The 17,629-nt window shown below is 40.9% G+C and overlaps 1 protein-coding gene and 1 long non-coding RNA gene across 2 annotated transcripts; both read right to left on the reverse strand.

The window, feature by feature from the left end:
- Positions 1-2,119: 2,119 nt before the first annotated feature.
- Positions 2,120-6,365, reverse strand: LOC119727672. The gene is made up of 2 exons (XR_005270994.1): positions 3,154-6,365; positions 2,120-2,601 (listed from the first exon to the last, which is right to left on the reverse strand). It is a non-coding gene; the product is annotated as an uncharacterized LOC119727672 (long non-coding RNA).
- Positions 6,366-8,473: 2,108 nt separating this feature from the next.
- LOC119727679 (IgGFc-binding protein-like) lies at positions 8,474-17,146 on the reverse strand. Its single transcript, XM_038199681.1, has 4 exons — positions 16,561-17,146; positions 12,510-13,925; positions 12,103-12,190; positions 8,474-11,181 (listed from the first exon to the last, which is right to left on the reverse strand). The coding sequence occupies exons 1-4, from the start codon at positions 16,712-16,714 to the stop codon at positions 10,935-10,937; spliced, it is 1,905 nt and encodes a 634-aa protein (XP_038055609.1). The 5' UTR covers positions 16,715-17,146; the 3' UTR covers positions 8,474-10,934.
- Positions 17,147-17,629: the final 483 nt, after the last annotated feature.

The raw sequence follows: 17,629 nt of genomic DNA on the forward strand, positions 1-17,629 counted from the left end.
GTACTAGAGCGCTAACTCCTCATTCTTGCGTGCGGAGACGCTTTGAAAGCCGTCCTGGGCGCAGACATTTTGAATTCATATGCGTGTTTGTAGAGCATAAAGAAATTTGATGGATTGAATTTTGAAAGTGTACTAAAAATGCAACGCGCAGGTAGAATGTTCACATAACAACTTAAGAGCGTTATGACGGTTAAAAGAAACACGTCACGGTAACATCTGCAGTGGATATATACGCGCACGAGTTGCACTGTTCGCGTAGAGCAAAATGAAATGCTCATTTACTGATCGTGTGTTACGGTTTTGGGCGTATCAGCCTCGGTAACTCACCTGTATAGAATACAAACGCAGATATGCAAAAAGCCGTACAAAAGCTGTACAAAATTTCGAGTTGTCCGTAGGTTTGTGCACGAACATGGATGAGCCCAGCAGGCATCACTTTGTACATGAGTCAGCGCTCTAGTAATTTAATATAGCTCTATGAGTACAACACTGTGTGAGTATCCGGTTCATAAGTGACTGCGTCATACGTGCGGGCACCATGGATTACTAGCGCCCATTGGCAAAACCATGCCGCTTTGTACTACTTCCAATGGTTCCAATAGTTATAAAGCTACTCTGTGAAGAAATTACGTCACACTTAAAGGGAAAATACAACATTTGCAAACATCAAAGAACGGAATGATCAAATTATCATGTAATACCTTACTGAATTGTTAGGGAATGAGAGTCTAAAGCATCCTTTAAAACCGTGGCTCCTGGTGAGCTGTCATTTTCAAGAAAAACTGTATTTTTCCAACGCCTGTCGGCCGACCAGCGTTGGAGAAAACTGGCTTTTTTTCAAAAACTGTTCCTACTTTTTTATATTTAGTTAGTCTGACTTATCTTTGCAATTGATTACACACCTGTGAAGGGGTTCAAGCTTGGTAGACTTATTCTCTGACCTTAAAATTCCCCAAAGTGTATTAATTGCTCCGTTTCATCTTAAGTGGGGTCAGGGAACCAGACTACAAGAATATGATAGGTTTTCTTGGTTTTTCCAGCATCTACAAGCCCAAAACGTGACTTAAGTCAGTTTAACAATATTTTCTATAACATATTTATCCTCCAAATCCATTTATTTCTGAAAATTGCAGCAAAAGCAAATGTTGTACATTCCCTTTAAGAACCGGATTAGCACTTACAACCCAGATGAGAACTACGACTCTTATTGCAAGTTGACGCAGTGTTGTATGAGCAGAATCCGAATGCAACATTATTGAGTAATGCAACACCCTTACACCCAACAGATGATACATGTATATTTAGTGGCGAGTATATTTAGTTAGGTTTTTTTTATTGATATTTAACTATTCGAAACAAAGAAAAAAATGTTATTTGTTCAGCATTCCTGTGTAGTCTTTCCTATAACGAAAAAAACTTTGAAAAGTTGAACAAGGAAATTGGACTGGAGCGGGGTTTGAACCTGTGACCTCCTGATTACCGTTCCGGTGCTCTACCAACTGAGCTATCCAGCCCTATGTTGGCAGTTCCCCAATTTGTTAACTCTTTCAGTGCCAAACTCGTACATGTACGAGGTATATTTGTTAGTCCAATAGCGCCAACCTCGTACATGTACGAGGTAATGTCCGTAAATGTTCGTACTTAAAATTGCCAAACCTCGTACATGTACGAGGTAGAGTAAATATGTTATCAAAAGGGGGCGCTCTTGCTCTTTCTAATGGTACCATTTTCATGCATGTACGACCTGTATTTATTTTTTCATTCGAGTTCTTGCGAGAGGGCGCAGTACTAAATCTCGTATTTTCTGCAAAAAGTGCGGAATCTCCCTGTGTTCAGGCCAGTGTTTCAGGGTGTATCACTATGTTTGTGACTACTTTTGACTTACCAATATATCAAGGATATACCAGAGAGTAACAACAACAAATTTAGTGAGTAAAACCTATTTACTTTTTTTTTTTACAGAATTTTGAACAATTAACAAAAACGCTCGAAGTTGGGCGCTTTAGGGTTAAACTTTTCAAATTTCGCGGGCACTGAAAGAGTTAACATCTTTGCTCAAGGGGCGCTAGCCCCACAGAAGCACATTCTTTTTAGTGAATCTGGAAAGTTGTTTTTTTCCCCTACAAGGATTGATTATTAGTTTATAATTTTGATGACAATTAGTTTGGTATTGCACGACGTCTATGCATTTTCTGGCTTTCACAGCTTCTTACCAAACAGCTTCTTACCAACTTTACATGATTTTCAGCGTTTTTTTTTTTTACATATGTGTGGCAATTTTCACATCTAGGTCAACATTTGCCTGTACTTTGAATCGCTCGAATATGAGTCAATATTTAAAAGGGACTGAAGAACTTTTCATTAATATGACACCAGTAATAACATATTGCAATAAGCCAGTTTCGTATTTCAACTGTGCATGATAATATAGGTCACATGTCATTTGTGATAATCGAACGCCCATCAAAGGCGCTTAAACTCGCAAAGTGACGGTTGCACAACACTTGCGCGTTAATTACGAGCAGAATGGGTGTTTGCGTTACATCGCGTCAGTGAGTTTATCTTGAATGACCTTTGACCTGGACTACTTCATCGAGATACCTTCGCTCGTACCCCCCGCCCTGCAAACAGGACGCTGGGATACTCTGATGAATTCACACTCCGATTGGTTGGATTTTGCGTGGCCAGTGACCTGCGAATTATCAAGGTCATGACTCTGCAAGGTTTGAAATGGCCGTTAAGACTGATTCATTACTCTTTTATTCCAGTTTAGAGATTTTTTTTGGTCATTGAAAAGCGTAATAATGTAGGAAATTCTGTAAAACTTATCTGTGTTGTGAATTTACAATTCCCGTCACTTGCTCAGGCTCCGTTTCGAATCACGAACGGTTGGATTGCATCATGCGACGCTCAAAATTTTGTCCACATGGTCGGCAATGAAACAGAAATCACCTCCGGTATGGAATGTGCGCATTTCTATGGGAAGTTTTCGGATAGCATTTGCGCACATTGTCTAACTGCGGTCTTGAACAGCTGCAGCCAGATGCTTTATACATAGGTCATAGGCCACTTCCTTCACAAGATTATGTGAAGCTCATCAGAGTATCCCAGTGTCCTGTTTGCAGGGCAGGGGGGGAGGTTCGAAGGAGATACCGAACTGGCTTATTGCGTCTGGGCTTAGTTTCAAATGCCTGGTGGGAAAACTTGTTTGTTTCCATTTCATTGCCTAGCAAAGCGTGGCTCAAAAGTATTTTCCTCGGGACAAGTTTAAAAAACTCTTCAATGGATTAATACTCAAATTTTATGAATTGCACTTTTAAAGTAGCATTGTGGTGATGGTTTGAAAAACTTGTGCTCGGCACTTTGAAGCCATTTTGTGTCCGATTCCGTGTGTGCAATAGAAAGCCACTGCACATATTTAAGAAAAAAATGTTTTAATATTTTCCAGACTATTGTTGGTCAAGCAATCTAGCAAGAAGTGCCCAAGGTTGCTAGGGCTACTTTTCGAGTTACAGGCATTTAAAAAGTCTCGCACAAATAAAAAATTAGTATCTCGCTGTTGTTGGATCACCTAAGTAATGTCCATATTCATCAGGATGTCAAAACCGAGTGAGGTTTCAAAATTGATGGGTAGATGATGCTCGTTTTAATGGTCAAGGAAATAGTGTAAGTTACCAAAAAAAGTTGTGAAACAAGTCTAATTTGAATTTTATCTTCTCTGGACTACATGAACATTTCGTGGCAAGTCAAAGACTACTATAATTTATCCGTTCTGGTTATTTAAACCAAGCAAGAATAAGTGGAAGAAGTCAGTGATATGCAAGCAAATTTGTCGGGTTTTTTTCCTGTAAATGTTACATATCCGACGATAATAAGAGACTTGATTTATTACATATTGTTGGCAGTCGTTAGATTTCAAGTACTGTAAAGTTTAGCTGGTTCCCGGCCATTTCACTGCTTGGAAGTCAGTGATTGCGAGTAGCAGCAGTACCAGTTGTTTCGGTTGTGTTCGCTCAATAGTAAACCATTGTGACTGTTAGAAGATACATTTGTCCATCTTAAAATCAAAATCCCTTGAAGAAATGTGACCTGGCCCGACTGTAGCCCATAAATGGCGCTCAAATACTGGACTTCCTCCATATTGTGAGCTACATAGTGGTCATATGCTATTTGTGGGAAAGTTGATTTTAAGGAAATTGAAATCGGGACTATTTTTGTTTTTACTTCATAGTCAATATGGAAGATACTTACATCATTAATAACCAGGGAAAATTAAAAGGTCAAGTGTACATGACCTGTGACCCAGAGAAAGTTACTGCACTCTTTTTTGGACAAACTCACTGTAAATTTTGCCATAAAATTACAGGATAACTAAACAACTACCGAAACAGAATTTTATTTTTGCTGGCTAATAAGCAGGCAAGTATCTTCCATGGTGAATATCAAGTGAAAAAAATAGAACTGAAATTGGATTTCCTCAAAATCAACTTTTCCCCATAAATAGCACAGGACCACTGTGTGGCTCACAAACGGAGGAATATCGGTTTTTGAGCCACATTTATTTGTGGGGCTAGTTCAACTGATACAGTAGTTAATTGTTAATACTATTCACACAAAGGAGAATTCCCAAGTAGAGTTCGCCAGGTACCAGCGAAATTTGCTGTAACTTGTACAGAAAAAAAAATCATCAGCAAAACTATATCTAATGTCCAAAGTTGTAGGGTGTAATAATACCGAGAAAAAAACTGGTGTGGTTGTGTGTTGTGTGTCGAGGAATGGAAGTTTGTCTGTAATGAAATTTGAAACTGTAAACTTCGATGAAATAATTATATGCATACCGTTTTATGTGATCTGTAATGTAATATTGAATGTACAGAAGGCCTATATGCAAGACTATCCACTTACTGTAATAGTTCATAAATGGACCGATCCAGTAAGCACCGCCCCATGGTGTTCTGACCAATCACAGCCGTGATTTATGTCTGACGCGCGTGCACTAAAGTCCGACATGCGTGCACGCGCGTATGATGCGCGCGGAAGGAAAATGCAGCGTGGCATTGGAGAGGAGCACGTGTTAATTTGCCCACGTGTGCACTGGGCGGAGCTTACTGGATCGGTCCATTCCGGTAGTGTGCGTGTGGAGTTTAGTTTCTTTTGAAATTGAAACCCTAGAAATGCCCATGCCATCTGGACACACATTTACAACGATAATCATAGAAAGCCAGGAGTTGTTTTATTCTGTGTAATTAGTGGAAGTTAGATACAATGCACTCGGTTTGAAGCACTATCTTTTTTTGTGTTGAGCGAGATACTGCAGCAATATGTAAAAAGCATCATTTTACTTCAGGACTCTTGTGAATCGTGCAGAATTGTCCGTACAAAATGTTGGGCTCTTTTTTGTGTGTGTTCTGTGCACAAAGCTGTATTTCTTTCCCTTTAAATCAGATTGGTTTTTAACGAGGAGAGTTCACCGTATTATAAAAACTACAAACAAAACTGGCACCGGAAATTCCGTCCGAGAAAGTTCGAAAAATGTTGAGTCTGGTGTTGCTGTAAACGAGTTAGAGTGACAGAAATTAGATTATGTTGCCGTAAAAAAAAATGAAGCATGCTTTGTTCCACTGGAGTTAGTAAAACCCGTTGGAAATTTCCTGGATTATTTCTGATGGAAAGTCGTGGAACCTCCGTCCCCCATCTTTTTGAGAAATTAAAAAGCCTGTAGAGGAGACCATGGGCAACTTCGCTCACATGATAACACACTCCGTTTCCAATGCTAACTTTTTATTGAGTAACAAAACTTCTTGAGAGAAATGAAGTGGGCATTCTCTGAGCAACTTTCGAAATGTGATAATTTCAGCTTTGTATTACGCTTCTCGTTAAGTTTAGTACCTCTAAGTTTACCCAAAGGTATAAACTACCGGCACGTGAGAGTTTTAAATATGATACAGAATTGAACTTCGTTTTATATTTGTGATTATTTCTACTCGAACTTACTAAGTATTTAAATCATGTAATAAGAACATTGCTTCATTTTACAACTTGAAAATGTATTTTCTGGCGGTAATGTATATGATTTTTTTTTTGGTTCAAAACCGTCTGGCATAGAATGGCATTTCAAAGTAATGTGGAATATGTGTACGCATAGCATTATAGCAATCAAAATAGAGGTGGGTTGTAGTGGCATACTTGCATAAATGGATTTTAATTCTTTCGTTTGAAGATTTTAGGGTACATTATTTGCCATAATTATACTCTGTACATTGATCCTCTTTTGTTATAATTGAAGAATGAATACTGTGATCCCATATACACTCAAATAAAAGTGGAATATTTAAGTGGAATTATACCGAGTCGGTGTATATAGTTGTCCTGTTGAATGGCTTCCGTCTGCAATAATATTTGTTCTTCTTTCTGCATGTATCGAGTTACTAATGTTGTGAGCAGATTATTTTCGCTTCACAACGCGTATTTCCAACTTGCTTTGTGGGGAAATAAACAGCAAAGTTTACAAAGACTCTTCAGGGTGCACACCGGTAAATAGGCCTAAATCCATCCGCCGAGCTCATGATCAACGTTTTACCCTCAAAATATTCTATATTAGAGAGTTCTGGGAGCCATAACATTGGGGAATTGAAGAGATATTGCAATGAACCTCTGGCCCGTACTCGGGGCTTCCAATTCTGAGCATTTTGGATACAATTGGGCTCGAAAGTGGCGCTATTTTGCCATGTTGTGGAGGGATCGTTTTTCAAGATGGCTGCCGTTCCGCTTTGGGGAAAATAGGGGTCGTCTTCTTTGGGCGAGAATTTCTCGAAAAGTCAATGGTCAACCCACCAAAAAATGAAAAGAAATTGAAAGACGACATGTCGATCATCATTTTTCTGTGCAACTTAAATACCTGTGAGAGTTCTGAGTATTTTTAAAAGAATTTTGAAGTATGGGCGTTTAGCACTAGTGTCTATGGGAATTTATTTGCAGGGTTGCATCCTTCAGCGTCAGCGTAACGCAGAGACCACTGCGCATGCGTCACATACTTTTTATGATTGGCAAGATTATCAGTACTTGTTATACCTCTGTCTTCAATACTATATTTTCATTGGCGTGGAACGATCACGTGTTAAGTTTATAAAAAAGTCATGGCACACTTCACGTACGTGATATCATCCCACAGGGAGTGTGCTATATGTATGTACGCTTTTATCGTTGGTACCCAAGCTATTTTCACCATGTTTTCACTCATGAGCGGGAGCAGCGAACTCGGCAGCAGACGATCAGCTGTTTCGAGCACGCGACATGCACGTGAGTTGACGTTCGATTGTCATGATTGTTGTGTTTACTACTTCAGTACTTGCTGTTTGTTTTCGTGATTTTTTTCATCAAACTCCAAAGAATCCAAGACAGAGGTATGATAAAACAATTGTTGACTGCTGTCATGTGGGATATGACGTTTTGAACACTCTCTGGGGTTGCATAGCACCCGTCAAAACATCATATCACATCACAGCAGTCAACAATTGTTAATTATAACATTCTGATGCATATATTGTTGATGTACCCTAACGTGGCGCGGCCCCCAACGTGGCGCACTTCGATTTTTCTCCTGTAGCGCCTACCTAGAGCAAAAGTTTTAACTGAAATTTCACAGAAAGTGAAATTTCATCAAGTTCTAAACACTCCTGTTCATAAATCGCGAGTTTATTTACCCGTAACAAAGTTAGAAGAAAAATTTATTTTGGCGTTATTTTCCGATTTTATTTTCAAGTGCAAAGTGAACCCTTTGAAAATACCCTGAAAAATAAGAAAATGATTTTCTGACAAACATCTGGCTGGGTATGTAAGTAGAGATAATAATGATTTATCAGAATTTTTCAAGTTAACAGAAATTCTTAAATGTTAATTTGGAATTTTCCGAGTTTTATTTAAGTGCGCCACGTTAGGGAACACTCCGCGAATTTGTGCCCAATTTCCGGACGCCACCGTTTTTGAATTTCGGATTAAATTTTATGAAACCGAAATTGTTCACAGAGGTTAAATAGCACGCATTAATAAGGTAAAAGTACCAGTATTTTACTGCATGAATTTGAGGTTTGTCAACAAAGAGGTTTGGCAACACTACACGAGGAAAGTTGCCAAGCTTCGAAGTGCGCCACGTTAGGGAACAAAACTATATAAATTTTCAAGTGGCTGAAATTGAGGCCTGGTTATAAAGGAACAAAACGCCAAAACAATTCTGCAATTTAGATGAAGATCCGCAATTCACTACCACAGAACATCTCGCCAGATTTTCACTGACAAGCGCCGTTACCACCTGAATATAGCACGTGTGAATATAGGGCAGTATAGATCGATGGGCTAAACTGAAGCTGAACAAGCTTTCCGGCATCTAGCTAGTAACAACACTTAAGAAAAGTTACCTGAAGCCGCTATTTTTGCCGGTGAACCACTGAAAAAAAAGTTCAATTGTCATTTGGAGTTCTCATATTGCGCTCACATCTAGGCCTACGCCGTTTATTTACAGCAACAAAATGCCCCCTATCAAATCCATTTTACCTGCCTTACGTAGGTCCATATAATTCTTGTACTTAAATTTAAACAGACTTATAAGTCCGAATACATAACCTTACACTTCCATAATTCGTTATTGTCTCATGTCGTCTAAATACAATAATTAAACAGTTTTTAAAAATCGTATTTATAATTCCTTATTAAAGGCCAAGAAAAATGCAATTTCCAATTTATAGAACACATTTACATAATTTTACAACGTCAACCGTTTGATACACCTTGGGGTCTTCGACTTGCTTTATAAGCACGGAATAACGTTTGAGCATAGGGCTTTTAGCCTATTAAATGAAAAAGGGGTCAAAATTACATACAGCAAGACAAGACAATTACAGTTTATACCAAAATAAATTTTATATTACAAGAAAACACCAAAATGGTTGTTTCCAACCTCGTCCCTGTGGCGTCGAGCAGTACGCTTCCGCTAGCTGCTCTCGCCCGGTACTGGATCATTTTGCATATTATCCAAATACCTTTTTACATAATGTGAAATTATTATCAATTTAAATTTCAGTTTTACCTATGATAATACGCAAACTGAAAAGAGAGAATATAGTTTTCGAGTAGGATTGGACATAGTAATTCGTAATGAACATTAAAACACGCAATAGGCTACGCATCGAGAATAAAATCACAGTGTTGTCTACTATTTTCTTCGAGGTTGCAAGAAGAGCCTGAGAACGAAGTTGGGTTGTTTGAGCAGCTGCCTCAATAGACCTATATCATGCTTCTCCCATTTTAGTCATGTTCCCTGTATCCAATAACAGTACTGAATGATAGTGTTTTTGTGTAAAAAGGAACCAGACTATTTTTCCCTCCAGCCTCGCTTTGGTTACATTGATTTGAATGGCAAAAAAATCAAATGGCTGCAACATGAAAATGGTCTATAGGCCCAAGACTATCACGAGTCAGCCATATTCATATTATTAATATTAATCATTTCTGGTAATGAAACCAAGGCTTCCTCAAAAGCGCCCTTATAGGCACTGTGTAGCTCGATCTAGCCTGTAAAGAAACCTGTAGGGAGAAGACAGTGAGAACAAATTACAGTTTTAGAGGTGGGAGGAAATCCCCAGAATGACGTTCTAGGGAAAACCCACGGACTCAGGCAGGGACTGAAAACCAAATCCATATATTGGCCGAGGCAGGATTCGAACCCGGGTCACAGCGGTGGAAGGTGAGAAAAGTACCGCTACGCCAACCTACGAGTTGGGGGAGTTAATGCACAGTCCCCTGACGATGACTAGATCATGCTAGTCGAAACGTTGAGACCAAAGACAAATTCGTGTAGAACTAAGTAGCACTTGTCTTATCAGAACTAAAAACTACTTAGCGAAAGTTGGTAATAAGCAGGACAAGTTCTTATCAGAACTAAAAACTACTGAGCGACAGTAGTTATTACCACATGGTGTTACCGCAAACCGAAACAATACTCTTCAATTTTGGAACCTGCGAGAAATGAAAGCAATCAAATAAAAGTTAATGCCAGTGCACTCTGATGAATCTTCTAAATTGCGATTAACATACTCTAATTAATGTTTAAGCCACATTTAAAATAAAAACATCGAAAGCGAGACTTGGAACGCACGCCAATCATAAAGTAGTCTGGAACCATCCCAGTCAACAGTTTACAATTTATAAAATAGATTCAGGGAACACGATCGAAAATGGCTTCCACTTTAATAAGGTTTATATTCCACGCTATAGCCCAGGTGATTTTACTTGTCTACGTCGTATAGGCCTAGACTACCCTGGCAAACTACGTTTATACTATTTGGACACATGTCATCAGCCAATCAGATTGTCTGCGTAGACTTTGGACGTTTTCCTACACACTGAATATTCATGATTCTCAATGTATTGTACGAGGTCTCTTTTTTTCCATGGAGCTTGTTAGCCAATAGGAGAGCGTGTTCCATGTAGCCTTTTTCGTGCCTGAAGAGTTAGGCTCCTCGGGGTAAGATTTATCAAAACAAATCGTACTTTCCAATGTGCTCCACCGAGAGTGAAGGTTACCTTTTAAATATAATTCTGCAAAAATCTGTGTAAGTTTGCACCGATATTTCATTGATTTTAAGCCTGTCACAAATTGTCTTAATTTTTAATATGCAAAAAGAAAATTAACAAAGAAGATGTTTTAACATCCTGTACATCTTAAAAGGCCTCATGTATTAACCATTATTTAAGTTGATCTATTAATCAAAATATCATTGCCTGTTATTTTTTATTTTGTCTTACAGGAAAACATGTTTTTGAGGCAACAAGAAACATGGCGACCGTTGTGTAAGAATGAAAACGAAAGGTCGAGATTTGTTTCAGAGTAGACAGCCATGTCGTGATCAGCAGAGAATTTTCGTTCAGCGTAGCTCCTGCTAACGGGAACCTTGTGAGGGCGATGGAGTACGGGAACTGCGTCTCATTCTCTCGGCCCTCTCTGACCTGATCGATGATCGCCGCTGAGGCGGAGGAGACGGCGGGCGAAGTGTCTTGGATGTCTCGCTCAAGTCGCGGTTGCTGTCACCATGGAGGAAGTCATCCCGCGTGCTCCCATCGTGGATGGCAATCTCCGGTGGTTGGTCTTTCAAGCCGATTTGCCCGAAGGCTAGTTGTTTGGGGGGTCTGTCCAAAAGGGAACAGATAAGGTATTCAGTTTAGGCCTACAGCAAATATTGTACGTTTTGGCACCGATACACCGTACTGGAATTGCATTGTGCTATTGGCTATACAGGGTGAGTCACAAAGAAAGTGACCCAGAATTTAAGTGTTTTTCTTCAAAGCAATCAAATTTGATACACCAATTAAGCACGTCTTTAAAGAGCATGTTCTTCCACTCATTTGAAAAAAAATACTGAAAATTGATCCATGCTGTCAGAAGTTGTGCATGTTTTAATAAAATAACCCATTTTTATAGCTGTCTATGGAATGCCATTGGAAGCTATTGAGCGTAGTGAGGATTACAGATTACACACAAGCATTCAAATACAAATGAAGAGTTCATGACTGAAACCTTAGTTTAACATGCCAGTAATCTCTCCGTTGGCCAACTTACCTATTTGCCAATCAATATTTAGTTGGAACCTATGATTCATTGATTATTTAACTCGTTTACAATCATTGGAGCATAAGTTTAGGTTGTTCCTAATCAATATAAGAGCAATTGCTTGCGTGTTGATCTCCTTTCATTCACTTTGCTGCAAATTGGACCACATTGACATATCATCCCTTCCAGTTAACTGTCTACATCTCTGGATGTAGGTGTCCAAAATGAAATAGGGAAAACAGCATTGTGTTGAGAAATAACCATTCTTTAAGCGTATGTAAATTTTTATTTAAACAAAAGTAGGAGGTCGTATTTTAAATATTTTTTCTCTAAATGTATTATTTTTAAACACACTACACTGCAAAAACTGGAGTGTTAAATTTACACCATTGGTATCTATAGGACCATCTGGTGTTAAATTTTACTGGTGTTGTCCTATATAGATACCGAATGGTGTTAAATTAACACTACAGTTTTTGCAGTGTATACTTCATTCTTACTTTGTTCTTTGGATGACAAAATGGCTGAGGAGTTTCACCAGGATAAGGGCTACGACAGCAGACCCGGCTGCGATATAGATGACATACTCTGTTTGTTACAAGAAAACAAAATCTGTTTGTTACAAGAATAAGCCATAGATCACACGAGGATAAATAGATCGCATGGGTCGTCGTCCTTCCTTAACCGTTAACTATCAGGATCCCTCTTGAAGTCCAGAACTTTATATTGATTTTTAAGTGAAACTGTTAAACTTGATTGAGCCGGCTCGGCTTTAACTTCCTAAATCCTGCAAAATCCTTCCGTACCTTCCGGTGTATGTGAACGATCTTTTCCCAAGAAAAGCCAGCTATACATTTGCCATGAGAGTTACCGAAGGCTGGATCTTGCACACAATTAAAATGCTTACCATTTGGGACACAATCTACATTTTTACATTCCTCGCCGTCGACAACCTCCGACATATTGCAGGGAACGCGTTGAACAACTAGCGTCCTGCTGCAGGAGTATTCCAGTTGAGTCCCGTCGAGTCCCGGATACAGGCAAGTAATTTCCTTGGTCCCCAGACCCACGGGCCAGGCGAACGAGTTCATGTCGGCAAAGCCGTAGGCCAGGGCGATGAAGCTTTCCCCTCCTTGAGCTGCCGGCGCGATGGTGTGCACCCCGTGGGTGAGGTACAGCCCAACGCCGCAGTAGGCGGAGCTATCCACCCTGACGATGCGCTGCTCCGCCGACACTAACTCGCGGATGACCACGCCATCCATGGTCAAGTTGCCGTAGTACATCTCCGCGCAGGGAGCGTAGATGTTAACGTAGTTATGCACGGTCTGCATGTCCTTGGTGGTGTTGTAGGTCGGGAACCTCACCGTGTTGAGGCTCTGCTCCATCGGAGGCACGATACTCATAGCAGGATCGCCACTCACACCATCCGCGTCGTATCCCTTGGTGTACTGCACCACCTGTACGGGGTGGTTGTGCGACTCGACGAAGTCGCTCTGACCGACCGCCAGTTCGAACTCCAGGTAGTGCTCCTGGTTCACTCGCATCCTCTGCGAGTTCACAGTGATCTCGGTACCGTCGCGGCCGCCGATGACGCGGTAGATGATCCCCGTGGATCGGCCAATGAATGGCATGACGACGAACTGCCTCCCCCACTGACTGAATGGCGGTAGCATCTCCACCAGATGATCGCAGGAATTGACACCGATTGGAAGGAACGCGCATCGGTTGCCGGACAGCACGGCAATGGGATGATTCGATCTCGCATAAATCCTTGTCCCTGTCAGATCCATTCGTCCGCTCAGTAAGAAAGCATCATGTTGCTGGGCGTCCACCAAGATAGTATCCCCTCCCTTCACATTGCGATCTTTGTACATGACGGTGTTGGACAGTTCAATCTCAACCTCAGTTTCATCGTCTATGGCCACGATAACGATCTGGGAGCGTAGCGAGGGAGTGTAGGACGCCACGTAGTACTCAGTGCCCAGGGAGCTCACGGGTAGCACGGTGAAACCATCCATGGAGCGATCGTGTGCGTCGTTAATGGCGTACACGCTCACGGTATCGTTCGCTTCGATAATGACGGCCACCATGTCCAACTCAGGACTGACCGGGACAATGTCCCTCGGCAGCGGGACTTGCTCCGTGTGACCGAACCCTTGCAGCGTGACAATCTGCAGCAGCCCGTGTACAGGCGTTTTGATGGTGACGCTAACGATGGCGTGGTCCAGCGGTGACATGTTGGTGATGAGGACCGTCGGGTCGGCATTCGGCCGGTAGTTCTCGGCGAAGGCAAATACGAATTTCTGGCCAGCGTTGGTTTGGGCTAGAAACGGCAACAAACAGATAAATCGCATTAACAATAGACCATTTGCTCTGAGAGGCCATCTATGGGGTGTTTTTTGATTACACGAAGGTTTAGGCCCCTACTCGTAAAAATCCATTTGGAATACAAAAGCACATAAATATACCTCAAAATGGCCGTAATGCGAAGGATCTGTGTAAAGTGGTTTGGAGTAGCACAGCGCAATAACCGTAAACACGACGGTCCCCACCATAATCGTATTTACCATGACACGTGTAGATGAAAGTCTCACATAAATAGGCCTATTTAGATTGGTTCCATGCATGCGGTGGCTAACATATTCCCAAATCCCCCAAATAGGATTATTTTAAATAGTGGATCAAGCCCCCCCCCCCCTTTGTTTGTTTTTTACACAAGCGAGCCCTCTGTGTCAGCAATAACGTAGGTCTAACTCTGTAACTATTGCCCAAAATGGTACAGTTGAACCGTCTTTCTGTCGTGTTTTCTAATTGTATGCGTGGTTGTGAACATCGGGTGACAGTTTGCTTCTTTTCCATTCAAAGTAAGAGCACAACGGTCCTAAAGAGTTTCTGGTTAAGCTGTTATTTGTGATGAGTTATGCGTGTATCAATGTTGTCCCCCCCTCCAGGCAGCCCCACCTAAGACGTGATGGGGATTCACTTTTGAAGTGACAAAATCGCCCACCCCTACGCGAAATTTAAGTGACAATATCCGATATATAAAGGTGGAGCGCACTGAACTGATTGCTGCCTTTCAAATCTAGTGCACCAATGGTAAAAATGCCAGACCAAAATGTCCACCCTGGGGCTTAAAAAACGTGGCCAAACCCCGACATAAGACCCGGACAGCGTGGGGGGGGGGGGGTAGGGTAGGGGTAGGGGTATAGGGAGACATCTGATAGGTGCATTACCATTCATCACTCCAGACCCAAGAACTGTTGAGTTGTAAATAAAAAAAGTCTAGGAACTAGACAAGGCAAAATGTAAGAAGTTCCCGGATGTCCCCGCCTATACCCATACATACTTGTTTTTATAATTGCTGTATAATTATCATCATGCGTGCACATTAGTCATAATAGCTAATGGCAAGTTTAAATGTTACAATTTACGCGTCGCAAATGATGAGAACAACCGATGATTGTGTGACAAGTGGCCATCTGGTGAGCGGTGAGCTTGCAAATATCGAAAATCCTGGATTGCACTTTCCCAAACGGTTGTTAGCTTGAGGCCGTACGTGCGCTACCACAAAGAGAGAGTGTGTTCCCTCTGATAAAGGAATGCGCCCGGGTGAAACGAACAGACGACCCGGCATACTTCTCTTTGTTATTCAGTTTGTATGAATTTTATTCTTTGGGTTTTCAAAGTCTAGCTTATTTTAACGTCATGTATGTTACTTACTTTCGACTGAAATGATCTGAAAATATTCCCGGTTTCCCTTATAGGCCTACTTTGTGTCCAAACCATTATCAGCAAAGTGGCGTCAATATAAAGACCTACTATACTTTCAGAATACTAAACTCTATCCCTTGTTTCAGTAGTCTGTATTTATTAGTGTAGCAATGACCCGGCCCAATGGGACACTCCCCTACAGTTGGGGCATATCCTGTCCGTAACTTTGGGACTCTCAATACTGTGTATGAGAGTCCCAAAACTTAAGTTAGTGAAAACATGCAATACAAGGAAACAGACTGCCAAATGAAACAACCAGTCGAACACCCCTTTAGTACGGCATTAATCAACTGTGTCGAAAGAAACAACTGGTGTTATAGTCTCTTTAAACCATTGCTATGACGTCACTATTGTTAAAAGTGTGGATTCGGAACTACGAATCTGTTATGGTAGGCCTACACTGGTTACAAAGTGTGGATTCAGAATTACGAATCCACACTGTGAACATGTCGGACAAAAAGTCTCCAATTGAAAATTGAATTGAGACCTCCAACTTGGCTGGTGAAATACTGACGACCTTGTCTTTGCCTCATGAAAATTTTGGAGAGTTTTGTCGGTTGAGTGAATAAAAGTGGTAAGATTTTGTTTTGCATTCTTTTCTGCACTCAAGATCCCAGTCTGGGAAGTCTCCCGACTCTACTTGAGACAATCCCATATAATGCTGTAGTTGGAACGATGCTTTAGTTTAGGGCGTGAATATTTCCAACGATGTGACTGTGAGAAAAAAGAGTGGCATCAGTGTACTGCATTTTTATCCAACCTTGCTCCTTGCAATGACCTTCATTGAGATGATATATGAAGAAAAAGTGGCGTCAGGTTGCAACATTTTTTCCCATTATTTTCTCCATAGTCAGCCACCAGACTAATGAATTAGAGGTCAGTCTTTTCAAACCGTTGGACCATGGTTGAACATGTACTAGTCTAGTCTTTGTCCTCACATTGATACCACTTGACTTCTCTCCCAGGTGCAAAATATTGAGGACAAAAAATGTTTCCTTTCAAAGTTGAGTTGAGACTTCAAACTTGATCGTTGAAATACTCAGGACCTTGTATTTGCCTCTTGATAATTTTAGAGGATTTTGTCCGCTAAAGAGTGAGCAAAGTTGGCTTGATTGCGTTTTGCATGTTTTTGAGCACTCAAGGTCCATGAGTACAAGAGTCCCAAGTGTATAACCACAGCCACTCACCTTCAACCATGCAGTTGCCAACCAAGTTTCCACCCGTCATCAGGAGCGTCACTAGTTGTACGATTATTGGTATCATTGTCGTCTGCGTGTCCCAATGGGTATGTCTCCTCGTGCGAAACTCAGAGTTTAGATCAGAGACGTATTTTAACGGCATCAAAAACTGGATCAAACTGATGGCGACTCTCCCCTCTATTAACTAGTGTGGAGAAAGGCGAACGTTTTTCCAGTTCTGTCTCGCCACAAAAATAGTTCAGCGAGGATAGCTTTACAGTTTGCTTATTCATGCGGCGAGGTCGTTACTGTGGGCCATGAACGCCAACCTGGCAGTACCTGCCGCCGGCTGTAATACATGGCCACGCTTGTGTGAATATATCCCTTCATGGTGAAAATGGAGAAGAATGATATGCGTTGAAGGCTATACACATACAATATTTTCTTTTTGGATATCTTGCATTTCCTCGTTTATAGCCAATTTACTGTGACGGTTTAAACTTTCATTGCAATCTATAGTCTGTCTATGCCAACTGCTATATCACGATTACTAGTACTCAGTAGGCCTACATTGCCTTACATGGTGACTACGTTAAAGCCTATGGGTCATATTCTAATATGGGTCAGACAAGCAAGTTGTTGTTTTTTTATCAACAATTATAATTGTGACGGGAATTTAGGCTAAACAATGCCATGAATACAGTGCCACCATGATACATGTACTTCGAAGTAATACATTCATACGTGCGACAAAATGCAAACAGGGCTTAGCATGAAGGATGAATGATATTTTACCTGGTATTCAATGTTTATACGGTAATAAAATAGCACACTCGAATGTACGTTGTCCGTAGTGTTTCAAAGTTTGCCCAAATAATTTGGGCCCAATCCCTTCGGGATGTACACCGGTAGGCCCTAAATAGGTCTTAACCCATCCGCCGTCGAGCTCATGAATAAAAGTTATACCCTCAAAATATTCTATATTAGAGAGTAATTCTGAGAGTAATCCAATTGGGGAATTGAAGAGATATGGCAATAAAACTCTTGCCCGGACTGGGGGCTTTAAATTATTCTGAGC

The sequence above is a fragment of the Patiria miniata genome, unplaced genomic scaffold, assembly GCF_015706575.1.
Source record: "Patiria miniata isolate m_02_andy unplaced genomic scaffold, ASM1570657v1 HiC_scaffold_1, whole genome shotgun sequence".
In the NCBI taxonomy this organism is placed as follows: domain Eukaryota; kingdom Metazoa; phylum Echinodermata; class Asteroidea; order Valvatida; family Asterinidae; genus Patiria; species Patiria miniata.

Excerpts from the sequence above, each read along its gene's own strand:
- LOC119727679 (XM_038199681.1), bottom strand. The coding sequence starts at position 16,714 with ATGCCGTTAAAATACGTCTCTGATCTAAACTCTGAGTTTCGCACGAGG. Across the intron at positions 12,191-12,509 it reads TGTAGATTGTGTCCCAAATG|AGTATGTCATCTATATCGCA; the intron begins GTAAGCATTTTA and ends TGTAACAAACAG. Across the intron at positions 11,182-12,102 it reads TTTGTCATCCAAAGAACAAA|ACCCCCCAAACAACTAGCCT; the intron begins GTAAGAATGAAG and ends CCTTTTGGACAG.